General features: G+C 52.6%; 1 protein-coding gene across 2 annotated transcripts; it reads left to right on the plus strand.

Moving 5' to 3' along the window:
• The first annotated feature begins 2,743 nt into the window (after positions 1-2,743).
• On the plus strand, positions 2,744-13,337 carry CX3CL1 (C-X3-C motif chemokine ligand 1). 2 transcript variants are annotated; one of them, XM_036881104.2, is made up of 3 exons: positions 3,192-3,399; positions 9,175-9,295; positions 10,928-13,337. In XM_036881104.2, exons 1-3 carry the CDS (start codon positions 3,330-3,332, stop codon positions 11,955-11,957), a joined length of 1,221 nt encoding a protein of 406 aa, XP_036736999.2. In that variant the 5' UTR covers positions 3,192-3,329; the 3' UTR covers positions 11,958-13,337. The 2 variants fall into 2 exon arrangements, with proteins under 2 accessions (XP_036736998.2, XP_036736999.2); XM_036881103.2 differs by lacking the exon at positions 9,175-9,295 and having other exon boundaries at positions 2,744-3,399.
• The last annotated feature ends 610 nt before the right edge of the window (positions 13,338-13,947 follow it).

Raw genomic sequence — 13,947 nt, forward strand, 5'->3', positions numbered from 1 at the left:
GGACAGCTACATGTAAGAGAATGAAACTGGATCACTGTCTAAACCCAACACAAGAGTAAATTCAAAATGGATCAAAGACCTGAATGTAAGTCATGAAACCGTAAAACTATTAGAAAAAACATAGGCAAAAATCTCTTGGACATAAACATTAGCGACTTCTTCATGAACATATCTCCCCAGGCAAGGAAAACAAAAGCAAAATTGAACAAGTGGGACTATATCAAGCTGAAAAGCTTCTGTACAGCAAAGGACACCACCAATAGAACAAAAAGGTACCCTACAGTATGGGAGAATATATTCATAAATGACAGATCCGATAAAGGCTTGACATCCAAAATATATAAAGAGCTCACGCACCTCAACAAACAAAACACAAATAATCCAATTAAAAAATGGGCAGAGGAGCTGAACAGACAGTTCTCCAAAGAAGAAATTCAGATGGCCAACAGACACATGAAAAGATGCTCCACATCACTTGTCATCAGAGAAATGCAAATGAAAACCACGATGAGATATCATCTCACATCAGTAAGGATGGCTACCATCCAAAAGACAAACAACAACACATGTTGGCGAGGTTGTGGAGAAAGGGGAACCCTCCTACACTGCTGGTGGGAATGTAAATTAGTTCAGCCATTGTGGAAAGCAGTATGGAGGTTCCTCAAAATGCTCAAAATAGACTTACCATTTGACCCAGGAATTCCACTTCTAGGAATTTACCCTAAGGATGCAGCACTCCAGTTTGAAAAAGACAGATGCACCCCTGTGTTTATCGCAACACTATTTACAATAGCCAAAGAAATGGAAGCAACCTAAGTGTCCGTCAGTAGATGAATGAATAAAGAAGATGTGGTACATATACACAATGGAATATTATTCAGTCATAAGAAGAAAACAAATCCTACAATTTGCATGGAGCTAGAGGGTATTATGCTCAGTGAAATAAGCCAAGCGGAGAAACACAAATACCAAATGATTTCACTCATCTGTGGAGTATAAGAACAAAGGAAAAACTGAAGGAACAAAACAGCAGCAGAATCACAGAACTAACAGTTACCAAAGGGAAAGAGACGGGGGAGAATGGGAGGGTAAGGGCGGGGAAGAAGAAAGGGGGTATTATGATTAGCATGTATAATGTGGGGGGTGGGGGAAAGGGGAGGGCTGTGCAACACAGAGAAGACAAGTAGTGATTCTACAACATCTTACTATGCTGATGGACAGTGACTGCAATGGGGTTTGTGGGGGGCACTTGGGGTAGGGGAGAGCCTAGTAAACATTATTTTCTTCATGTAATTGTAGATTAATGATAACAAAATTAAAAAATAATAATAAAATAAAATAAATGTTACTATGCTGAAAAAAAAAAAAAAAAAGAAATACCTCTTTGGAGTAGAGTCTGGGGCCAGGGGAACAAAGGCCTCTACCCCCAAATACTTGGCCCCAGCCTGGCTCTTGTCCTTTATGAAGTGCAGGGCTTCCTAGGACTTGCCCCGGCCCCTCCCCTCTCCTCCCACTTTGCCCTCCCATGACCCTCCTCTCTCCATCTCTCTCTTGACGCTTCCTCCTCCTTTCCCCCCCTCGCTCTCTCCCTCTTCCCCACCCCTGCCCCTCTTCCTTGGCCACTCCTACAGGGGCAGAGCAGACCCAGCCTTGGACCTCAGTTAACACTTCTTTGTCCCTCTCTGGGCCTCACTTTCCCCAGCTACAAGATGAAGGGCTGGACAACGGAAATGTGAAGGTCACTGGATTAACGTCTGCAGGGGTTGGGACAGATTCTCTGAGCATGAGTGCGTTGCCCCGCTTGTGCCCAGGGGTGCTCCCCCTGTCAAGGAGCACCCAGCCCCCTACCTCCACATCCCAGCAGCCCTCTGTGTTTGGGTGAGAAAGAAGTCCCCCAGCTTTGGGATCTGTGACCTCGCTGCCCAGACCGGCTAGCTCTGAAGCCTGGGACAGTGACTCACAGACAAATGCTTTCCTTCTGGCTGGCATCCCCAAGACACCTAGACAGGAGTAGGGTCACAGTTAACTCCTTAGCTGGCCCCAGGCTCTCCTAGGCTCCTGCTAGACTCTTCTATCATCTTGAGTATTGCTGTCATTGTCTTTAGGAGAGGCTGCCATTAAAGCTGTCTGTGCCACATCCCACACCCTCAAGCAGTTACACCAGTTTGGTGGGAGTGCTGGTGAGGCCTTCCTCTGCTGTCACCAGCTCTAATGGAGAGGGAACCTGGGAAGTCAGAGCTTGAACGCTCCCTCCCCAGTGGATTAGCACAGCTCCCTCCTTAGGCTGATGGAGAAATGTGGCCCCCAAGAGAGGGGGGGTCTTTCCCCAAAGGCTTCAGAGTTAAGGATACACCAAGGGGCGCTGAGCTGCTCAGGGTGAGGTTGGCAGATGCGTTGTTCCTTACAGGGGGCTTAAGGGGGCCAGCGCTGGGAGTGGGAGGGGTGCAAAGCAAGAAAGGAGAGGTAGGGGAGCTGGAGGCAAGGAGGCCAGGGCTCTTTTCTGGGTCCCAAGCTGCCCATGCCCCAGCTTATGTCTAGTCTTCTATTCTCTGCCCTGATGCTCTGAATGACCTGGAGTATCCCTCTCCCTCCCTGGGCCTCAGTTTCCCCACCCATCCCTATGAAGTTGGGCTGAATCATTGTCAGCAAATATTTACTATACTGAAGCACTACTGTTGGCCAGGCTCTATGCTGGGCTCCAGGGACGCACTGATGGACAGGGTCCCCCAGGAGCTGGGGCCTGAAGGGGTAAAGGTTTATGATTTTTCACGGTGTGGGAGAGACACCTCCCAGAACACAGGAGAGCTTATCAGACCCAGACTTCAGGGACCCGAGGCCCTCCTGGCCGGCTCGCAGCCAGCACTCCCTTTTCCTCTGTCCGTCTGTCCTTTTGTTTATCGCCCACTTAGGAGAGAGGACCCTGGATCAGGTCCTAGGGTGGTGCCGGGTCAGGTTAGGGAGGTGGCCATCACTGCCAGGAAGAGAGAAGGCCTTTGACCCCCATCAAGCCTGCACCAGCCTCCCAGGCAGGTCCTCGCGAGGGAAGCCCTCTGAGCAGCCAGCCGAGAGCCCTGCCGCCGGCCCTCAGCCCGAGACTGGAGCTGCTCGGTTCCTTGGCAACATCCTGAGGAATCCAGCCGCCGCGCACTGGCTCCCTTCCTCTCCCCTCCCACCCGCCTGCCTGCCGGGGGCGGAGGCACAGGCAGCGGCTGCGGAGCCCCATTATAAAACGCGAGGACGTGCTCCGGCGGTGGGGTCACAGCACCGATCTGGGACGCCGGCTCCGCGGCCTGCCCTGGCCCCGCCTGGACCCCCGCCCGCCCTCAGCCATGGCTCCTCCAGCTCCATCGTGGCTGCTCCGCTTGGCTGCCATCTGCCATCTGACCATGCTGATGGCTGGTGAGTGGGGTGGACTAGGGCATGAGCTGGGGTGGGGGGCCCCCAGCCCCACTTCTGCCCCTCAGATCTGACACCAGGGCCCCCGGACCCTGCCTGGGTAAGGCTAGCAGCCCTTTCTAAAGGATGTGGAGGAGGGCTGGGCGCCTCCCTGGCCTCAGATGACGGGGTGCGCCTCCGCTGGAAAGATCTCCTGTGTCCGGAGACTGACCTTGCCTGGCCCAGTGAGCAAGGTGGCTATCGCATGGCAGGTGGTGTGGGTGGCACAAGGGTGCCAGGTGTGAGGGGTGGGGGCTCCGGGAAGCCTGAGGAGGCTCCTGCTGGGCACTGGGGAGGGAGGCTTGGACTGACAGTGGGCTGGGTCTCTTTGCCCAAGGATGTGAGGTTAACCTGTAAGTAACACTCAGCCCTGGCCCCGAGCCACGCCCCAGATGGGACTTTATCTTGCCCTGATTTCAAGGCACTGGAGTAAGGGACCCAGGATCAGTGGTGGTCAAGGTCATTGCAGCTCATGGATTGGGCGCATTGCTGTTGCTGTAGCCCCAATCCCTCTGCCTTATTTCCCCTATGATACTGTCTTCCTCCTCAAAGCAGATCTTAGAAAAATGCTTTCACTTCCAGGCACTTGTTTTCTGAAGCTTGGTCCTGGTAGACCATGATGTGCCCATCCCAACTGATATGAGTAAGATGGAGGCCCAGAGAGGTTTAGAAACTGACCCAAGGATGCACAGCCAGCAAGTAGGGCAGGAGAGAAGAAAACTGGATGCAGGAGAGAACGTGGGTGCATGGTCATTACCTTTGCCAGCCACATGGCCTCTGAGAGCCACTTGAGCCCGCCTGTCCTCAGGGAGTGCCCGGGCTGAGGGTGGAGAGGTGGAAGCCTGCCTTAGGGCACACAGCAAGTCTGGAAGAATGGAAACATTCTCCAGACACCTCCATGGAGCAAACTGTCTCCCGAGGCTCACCCTGCGGGGAAAACCCACCAGCGGGGCAGGTAGCAGGTGGCTAGGGACAGTGGAGGCCAAGTGCTGCTGGCTTCCTGCTTTGTGGGCTTGAATTCTGAGGCCAGAAGTGTTTGGAGAGAGTGAGCCCAGGAGGACGAGGAGTCACATGGAGGCTGCTTTGCCATAGCTGTGACCCTGGGCAGGCTATTGCCTTCTACAGGGTCCCACCTACCTCACCTTTAACTACAGCTATTGCCTCCTGTGCGATGAGGCCTAGGAGGGCATTTTGGAAATGGGAGGAGGAGAATGACATACTAAGAGGCGGGAGTTGGGTGGGGTGGGGGATTCCTGTTCTAGGATGAGAAGGGATCCTGGGGGGACCCTAGATGCTCTCTCTATTAGACCGAGCCTCCAGGACTATCAGGTTTCTGCCTTAATCTTGGTTTCTGACTTTATTGGGAGATACTCCCATCATTTTAATCTTCCTGAGCCTCAGTTTCTCTTCTTGGACATTTGTACCACAGGCCCACCTTGGAGGTCCTCATCCACACTGATGTTTGTGGCCCCAAGATACCCCCTGGGAGTCCCTCCAGGACTAGGGGGTGGACCAGAAGCCAGAGAGGCTCCTTGCCATGCTGGTTGGTGCAGGGCAGCAGGGTTAGTTCCTAAATGTGGGTTTGTGGGGCTGTGTCAGGCAGGAGGCTCCTCTGCTTTATATAACAAACCTGCAGACACAAGTCAGAGCAGAGAATTTTCCCCCCGAAGCACTGACGCATTCACTCCCACTCAAGCCCCAGCATGAAAGAGAAAAAGAAAAAATCAGTTTTAAGCAGCTGTAGTCTGCCCCTCCGGATAGCTGTGGGCTTGGATGGGGAGGCAGGGAGGATTAATTCAGAGTGTCAGATCCAGGCCCCTGTTGAACTTAAATAAAAATTCCTCTGTTTCTCCATTGATTAAGATTGCATATGCCACAAAGTATTTCCTTGTGCATTTTGTTTATTTATTCAAAAAATATTTATGGGGCATCTACCATGTGCCAGGCACTGTTGTAGGTGCCAGGGCCACATCAGTGAATAAAACCGCCCAAGATCCCAGTTGTCAGGGTGCTGAACACCAACTGGAGAAGACAGACAATATGAAAGTAAATCACTAAACCATTTGGCTTATTAGAAGGAAAAAAAAATGCTGTGGCTTAAAAAAGAATTAAAAGCAGGGAGGGTGGGGAAGACGTTGAAAATTTGAGTACAGGATTAGGGAAGGGGGTGTTAAGGCAAGGAAGGGGGGAGCCATGTGGATGTCTCTGGGGCAGTTCAGCCCCCAGAGGACACCTGGCAATTTCTAGAGACATTTTTGGTTATTTACAAATGTCCCAACATTTTTGGCTGGGTGATGCTCAGAAATCTAGTGGGTAGAGGCCAGGGGTGGTGCCAAACATCCTACAGGGCACAAGACAGTCCCCACAACACAGAATTATCTGGTCCGAAATGTCAGTTATATTTGCTGTTGAGTAAACCCTGCTCTAAGGGTCCAGATATTTTTAAATCTTTATTCTCACAACTACTCTGTGAAGCAGGTATTATAATATCCATTTTACTGGCAAGGGAACTGAGGTTTAGAGAGTCTAAGCAGCTCATCCAAAACACACAGCTGAGCAATGGATCAAGTCCTCTTTTTCTTATCTCACCTAGAAACCAGGAACATTCTAGTCTCTTCTTCCCTGTAAGCCTCTTAGCCAGCCTAAAGGACACCTCTTCCAGGAAGTTTTCCCTGATCACTTGCAATTGGAGGTGATCTCTCTCTCATGCAAATGTCAGCACATCTGGGGATGTTCTGGAACCTGGTGTTTCTTCCTGGTGTTTAAGGCTATCCAGAACAATGGGATGTCCAGCGGCTAGGAGAAAAATGAGATCTGCCCGTAAGCAGCTGTGTGGACTTGCACAAGTCATTTAATCTCTCTGATTCTCAGATTCTGCATCAGTAAAATGGGATAATTATACCTGCTTTGCAGAGATGTTGGCAATTAATGAGTGCAGATGCTCAGGCGCTGAACACAGTCAATGCTCAACTAAGATACGCCCTGATATTTCGTGGGTATGTCATGGCTGCCCTTCAGCCTGGGAGCCTTCTGAGAGCAGAGATGGGCCTTGTTCATCCCACTCCCCCTCACATCGCCCAGCACAGGGCCTGGTAAGAGGGAAGGTCAGCATTTACTGATGGGCTGAGTAAATGCTGTGATCTGATAGCATTTATTGGAATTGAGGTGCTCTCCCCAAACTTCGTACCAGCACCTATGGGAGAAAGAGTTCAGCATTAAGGACAAGAAGGCCTGGGTCTTTGTAGACACTCAAAAGTAATTCAGATAAATGTTGGCTGAATCAAGAAATGCATGAATGCATGGATGGGTAGCTGGGTGGATGAAGGATGGGTGAATGGGCTGATAAAGGATGGATGGATGGGCAGATGAAAGGGGGTGAAGAATGGGTAGGGAATGGACAGGTGGCAGGTGGGTGATTAGGGGATGGGTAGATGGATGGATGGGGGTGAGTAGGGACTGGTGGGAGGTAGACAGGTGGGTGGGTAGGGAATGGGTAGGAGATTGACAGGAGAGGACAGATAAATGGGTGGATGGATGGATAGGTGGGTGGAAAAGTAGACTGAGACATTATTTCATACAATGGATATTTATTGAGTATCCATTTTGTGCTGGGAAACACTGACACCAAGAGAGACAAAGTCCCTGCCCCCACAAACTCACACGGCAGATAAATAGCTGGCTGGCTGGAAGCACTTTTCCTAATTACAGAAAAGCAAACTTCAGTTCTGAGTAAGAAAGATAGTTACACAATATTCCTCAGGCAGAACCAAGAACAGAGCCCGGCCAAGGGCATTCAGGCACCAAGCCAGAGAACGGGGACTTTGGGGACAGGCTGCCTTTGTGACTCTTCAAAGGCACTGGGGGTGGGCAGTGCCCCTCCACATTGTGGAAGTAGAGTCAAGAGAGCAAACTGCCCTTACCCAGCTTACCCCTCCCACTGGCTCAGGGTCACCCAGGGGCCCTGGGTTTCTGGGGCTTCCCCAGGAGCACACCTGCCAGACCGGTCCAAGAGGGGCTGGGGAGGCTGCAGCTGAGTCATTCAGAGGTCCCACTGTGGGAGAAGGAGGGTAATAAGGAAGCAAGATGACTCACATCCTCCTTCCTCAGAGAGAAAGGGCAGCCTGTGACTTAGGCATCTGTAGCTGCGAGTGCCCCCTGCTCAACCTTGGGAGCTACTAGTGCTGCCTTTTGATGGCCAAGACCAGCATGGCCCTGCAGGCCCCAAGCCACCCTGCCCACAAGATGGAGTGGACTAAGGCTAAGGGCCAGTGATGGGAGAGGACACAGCAGATTCTAGAAACTGTGTGTGCGTGTGTGTGTGCGCGCACACTCGTGTGTGCTGGTATCTGAAAAAGCAGAGCATGTCTGCACATCCACGACCACATAAGTATTCCTGCATGAGCAGTGTGTGTTGTGGTGGAACCTGGAGACCAGCTGGGGCTCCCCAGGTTCTGCAGAACTGAGATCAGTTTGCCTCTCAACTCCACTGCCCTGGAAGTCCTGGCATCTAGATTTTTGCAAAACCCTCTGGGGTCTTGCTTCTGCTGAGTGTGACCTTGCCCAGATATGAAAGTCAAACCCTCCCTTTTTTCTGACATACCCTCTCAAGCATACACTAGAGTCAATTTTGCTGGAGAGTTTAGGGGGAGGGGGAGGTAGAAATGTAATGCAAACAACTTCAAATGTTTATAAAAATATTTGGGTTCTCAACTATCTATTGAGTCACTCTCATCCTGTCCTGGGGTTTCTCTGGCTCCATGTGGCACCCAGCCACCTGCAGGCCCCTGCCCATCACCCTCTGCCCCTACCCCACGCACAGCCCCCGTCTCCATCCCTCCTCCTTCCTGCTGCCCTAGCTGCCCTGGGAACTCTCAAGGGCCAGTTCAGTTCCTCTCAGCAACTGCTCCCAACCCGTCTTGGCTCTACAGGCAGAACAGAGGACAATCTACTCAGCAGACCCCTCCCCCTGTGACCTACCTTAGAAGGTGGTTGTGCTTATACGTTTTTTATTATTTGCTAAATGTGCCTTGTACATATGCCATTATGTGTTTTTGTGTCGGAGACTATATATATGTGCCATTGTATTATTGGTGTGTGTGCATGTGTCATGGGCTGAGCACATGAGAAGCTGTTGTGGAAATCTGAAGTGGAAAACAGAAGTCTGGGTGTGGAAGTCAGAGGTCACGGAAATCCATGAATATGGATCAGCCTGAGAAGGAGGAGCAGGTGCATATATATATATATATATATACGTTGGGGAGAGCTGAGCCAGTGACTTACTGGGTAGAGCAGGGTTGGGGGATGGGCAGCACCATGGGACCCGAGGGAGGGAGTCAGGCCTGGTAGGAGAGGATCACTTGCTGGCTGTGTGACCGCAGGCAGATTCCTGTCACTCCCAGACTTGTCTCCTCTGTTGTACAATAGACCTACTACAGCCACTTAATTTTTTAATTAAACACTATGTGCCAAGTAATAAGAGCTTTCTAAGTAAGAATTCATTTCCATGAATCCTTACAACAATAGATGCTACTGTTGTCTCTATTCTGCAGGTGGGGAAACTGAGGCATAGAGTGTTTTCTTTTTTTGGCAAGGAACAGGAGTCTGAGGTCAGGGGCCTCTAAGGCCAGGGTGTGCTGAGCTTCGGTTCTGGCTTGGGTGGTGTGGCTGAGACAAGCTGTCATGGGCTGGGAAGCCAGATGCTCATGGACAGTCCTATTGACTGGGGACCTCTGGGCTCAGGACAGCACCATGGAGTGAAGAAATGCAGTGTCGTATGCAGTAAGATGCACCCGGAGATCAATGTGGATTTTCTAGTCAACTATCAACGAACTGAAGCGTCCTGCAGGAAACCCGCCATCATGTAGGTACTGCCCTCTTGGCCTCTGCATTCCTGATAGGCTCTGGGGATAGTTCCAGGCCTCTGCTAATCCACTTCCATATCCTCCCACCCAAACCAGGGTTTTTGGCCAGGGCCTGAGCAAATGTTCCTCCTATTCCTGGCCTGCTGATCTTAATACGTGTGCCACATAGGAAAGATGTGACATGGCTTCTTGAGTGGTCCGTGACCTGGAGCAGCCACCAGAGGGGCCCAAGCATGCCTTATGCGGAGCTTAAACCTGCTAGATGTCATGGGAAGGTAAAGCGTGGTGGTCTCAAAATGCAGGCTCCAGGCTCTACCAGATCTGGTGCAAATCCTTGCTTCACTACTTGCAGGCTGGGTGGCCCTAGTCACATTGCTTGTCCTCTGCCCTTAGTGTCCTTATCTGTAAAAGCAGTATTTGGGAGGATGAAAGGATATAATGTCACTGAAGTGTTTAGCAGGGTGCCCGGAAGCTGCTGACAATAGGGGAGGCAGATATTATCATCTCCACCTGACAGATGAGGAAACAGGGCCCTTGTAGGACTTTGGAGAGGGGCCATGACCAGAGAAACTTGCTCCTGGCTGTTGGGACCCCTGGCCTCTGGCTTCTTGTTTGTTTGGCAGTTCCTCTTGGGTACTGGCCAGTTGTCCAGCCTGGAGGCCTTTCCCCAGGGCTGATCTTTGGACCCTGCAGCAGTCTCATGTAGACCCAGGGAATCCTGGTGCTGGGGCAGCACCATGCCTGTGGGGGCCTGAAACGTCACACTTCCATCCTGGGCTTCTCTGGCTTCCTTGTGTACTGGAGCCAGGCACATTTACATTACCTCACTGAGCCTCTGTTTTCTTATCTGTAAAATAGGCATGAGCTTGGTAGCCACCTTGCAGGACGGGTGTGAAGTATAAACAGTCAAAACGCCCCAGCCGTGGCATGGAGCAAGAACTCCAGTCAGCTCCGAGAGTGGTCTCAGCAGTGAACACCCATACACAGATTCAGAGGAAGCTCAAGATTTGGATGGCACTCAGGGTCCCAACAGGGCCACCATATATATGGCTGTAGCTCACCAGGTGCCCTTTCAGCCCAGGGACACCCACTAGGAGAGGAGGGAGAGGACATTGTGACAGTGAGGAGGTGTCATTGCCCAGCTTGCCAGTCACACACCCGTGATGCCTCCTCCCAATCAGAAGGCAGGTACAGCCCAGAGCCCCTGCCTTAATGTTAACAACATTATTCTTAACATTGTTATTATTTTCAACTATTATTGCTCATCTATCCTGAGCCAGGTACATTACATAATTTTCATTATTTACAGTAATACAGATGTAAGGTGACCTACTTGTCCCACGTTACTGGGACTTACTGAAGTGCTGCATCTGCAGAGGCCCCTCAGTCCCAGTTTTTCTGGGATGGCTGGTCATCCTATAGACAGCAGGTATCCTATCTCCAGTTCTCAGGTGAGGACACAGAAGTCCCAGAGGTCTAGCTGCCCCAGCTGATCAGCTCAGAGCTCACAGCTAATAGGTGGTGGGCGCAGAATTCCCAGCAGGGTCTGTTCACCTGCAGGGCATTCATGTGCTCATCCTACTCCACGTGGCGTCTGTGCATCACTGGGTCCCTCTCTTCCTTCCTTGCAGCTTCAAGACCCAACGGAAACTACAGATCTGTGCTGACCCAAAGGAGCAATGGGTCCAGAAAGCCATAGAGCATCTAGACCACCGGGCTGCTGCTCCAACTCAAAATGGCGGCACGTTTGAGAAGCAAATCGGCATGGGTGAGCCCAGGAGCGCCCCAGCCACCAGTGGAATGAATAGGTCCGCGGTCACAGAGCCCAGAGCCACAGGGGAGAGCAGTAGCCAGGAGGCAAAGAGGGCCTCAGGGGCCTCTCCAGAACTGCCAACAGGAGAGGCTGGTTCCCGGGGGAACAGGAACCCCTCCACTTCAAAGGCTGCAGACGGAGGGCCTCCGGTTTGGCCCGAGACAACTGAGCCGTTCAGCCCAGCCGACGTCAACACTGCCATATTGTGGCAGAGTTCTGCTGCCTACAGACCTGGGTCGGTTCTCGGGGCTGAAGAAAAAGCCTCTGAGGCTCCCTCCACCCAGACCCTCTCTACCCCAGCCCTTTCTACTGAGGTCTCCTCCACCCAGACCCTGGCCCTTTCCACCCAGGACCCCACCATTTCACACACAGCCCCAGAAGACAACACAAGGCCTGAAGGCCAACCTGTGTGGACCAAGGGCCAGAAACCCACACCAGAGAACTCTCTAGGGCCAAAGGAGACGGGTCCCACCTCAGCTCACATGGATGCTTTCCCAGGGCTGGGAAGCACACCCCGTGTCCCTGTCTCCTCTGCAGGGGCCCCCAGCAGGGAACCAGTGGCCTCAGGTAGCTGGGGCCCCAAGGCTAAGGAGACCATCCATGCCACTGTGGACCCCCAGAAGCTGGGTGTCCTCATCACTCCTGTCCCTGACTCCCAGGTGGCCACCCGGAGGCAGGCGGTGGGGCTCTTGGCCTTCCTTGGCCTCCTCTTCTGCCTGGGGGTGGCCATGTTTGCCTACCAGAGCCTCCAGGGCTGCCCCCACAAGCTGTCAGGGGACATGGTGGAAGGGCTTCGCTGTGTCCCCCGGAACTGTGCCAGTAACTCATATGTTTTGGTGCCAGTGTGATAGCCCACCTGCCTGCATCTAGCTGTTTAACTCAGACAGCTTCCTGGGGTCCTTCGTCCTCACACTCACCCTTACCCAAGGGCCTGACCCAGACTGGGGTGATTGGAGCAGGGAGGTGGGACCTCCCAGGTGGGGCTGCTCCCAGCTCCCAGGCCTACTCCAGGAGGTCACTCTTGACCATTCTTGACCTTCTGGGGACAGAGATGATGGCCTCTGCAACTCACTCCAATGACCCTAAGTCAGAAAACCCTCTTCTGCTGCTGGCTAGTTAGAGGTTCCCTTTGACACAGTCCCAGCCCCAGTGAACAATTATTTATTGAACACCCAGCCCCTCTGGCCCATGTCCCCAAGAGAGTACCACAGTCATCCCATCTCACAGATGAGCTGCAGGCCAGGTGCCGTCTGTCCGCTGCCTCAGACCTCACTGTGTCTCTTGGTCCCACTGCAGTTGCCAGTCACCCCGGCCACTTGCGGTGCTATCTCCCCTGTCCCCTGTACAGAGCCCATGCCTCAGCCGGGGGGCCTACCTTTTTTTGCATGAGGCTAGTGTGTTTCCTGGGACTGCTCCCAGCAAAGGCTCTGCCCTCGGTTGCCATGGGAGGGGGTGTGGGAGTTCTCCAGTAGCTCTGACTTCTTTCCCTCCTCAGTCTTTGCTGTGCAATGGGGAAACATTAACTGTGCATGTGAAGGCTGGGGTTCGGGTCCCAGGCCCACCACCAGCCCGACAAGGCATCTGTAAAGAAGGATGGTAAATGTGTGGCAATAACCTGTATCCCTGATGTCATCATGAATTTATCCAGAGACCCAGAGCATGGTCTCACAGCCTTCAGCGGCAGAGCAGCTTAGTCACTCTCTGCCAACCAGTGGGACTGGCACGTCCGTGAACCCTGGACTTGGAGGGCAGTCTCCACTTCCCTCTCATTGTCCCTGAGAGTGATCTTTGCCCTCCCCCTGAGCAGCCTCCCACGGGCTGGGCTTCCCCTGGGTGCGGGTGACAGTCTACTTGGCAAATAAATGCCCAGAGGAAGCAAAGGAAACTGGTTCTCAGAGAGAGAGGGCAGCCATGCTGCTCTGCCCACCTGCAAAGGGGGGCACAACAGGACTGAATGCACTTTTGGGGGGCTCCTCCACATTGGGAGAACCTTCAGGGGGTGGGACACCCATGTTGGGGCTCCCCTCCCTTGTGAGAAGGCAGCTGGGGCCACTGGTCCCCCTTCCATAGACTTGATTAGTTCCCCCAAGCAGGACATGGACAGGGACAGTTTTGGGGGGACTTTAGAAGAAGTTGGTTGATCCTTTTGCTTTTCCAACCCAATCACCAATGTCCATGCCATTTTGTAATTTACTAATAAAATTGAAAAGTCTTGTGAATCGAATAAAGTTGCTTTTTCTAGAGCAGGCTCAGCCACCAGAATTTCAGGGGGATGGAACAAGGGAGGGGCCAAGAATCTGTGGGGAGCCCCGGAGACCCCCTTCCCTAGCCTTCCTGGGGCAGAGGGGCAAGAATGTTTACAGTCAGCAGGAGGAGGGGCACTGGGAAGAGGGGTGAGGAGCATTGAGCTCCTGGCCTGGCTCTGCTTTGCCCAGCTGTGTGACATGAGGCCATGCCTTTACCTCTCTGAGCCTGTATACAATCAGGTGTGAGGCCTCTCCTAGTGACTCCCATTCCCAGCAGTAATCAAACTCCCTCATGAAGCCATCCCCATTCCCCCGCCATGCCTACTAAACCACCATCTTGGGGGCCTTGGTATCACCATTAGTGATCTGGTGACCCACAGAAGCAAACTGGGCCACATCTTCCTCTTTGCTGCCTTGTCTCATTGCTGGTCCAGATCAAAATCAAAGAAGGTTTACTTCTCAAGGAACTGCTGGATGGCCTCAACCCCCGCGTGGCGGTGGATGGGGCAGACCAGGCTGAGGCTTCCAGTTCTGCCATCCCTTCTACTCCTCGGTGCTCCCGGACCCTACAGCCATGTCAGTTGCCATTTAT

This window comes from Manis pentadactyla, chromosome 15 (assembly GCF_030020395.1).
Source record: "Manis pentadactyla isolate mManPen7 chromosome 15, mManPen7.hap1, whole genome shotgun sequence".
Classification (NCBI taxonomy): Eukaryota; Metazoa; Chordata; class Mammalia; order Pholidota; family Manidae; genus Manis; species Manis pentadactyla.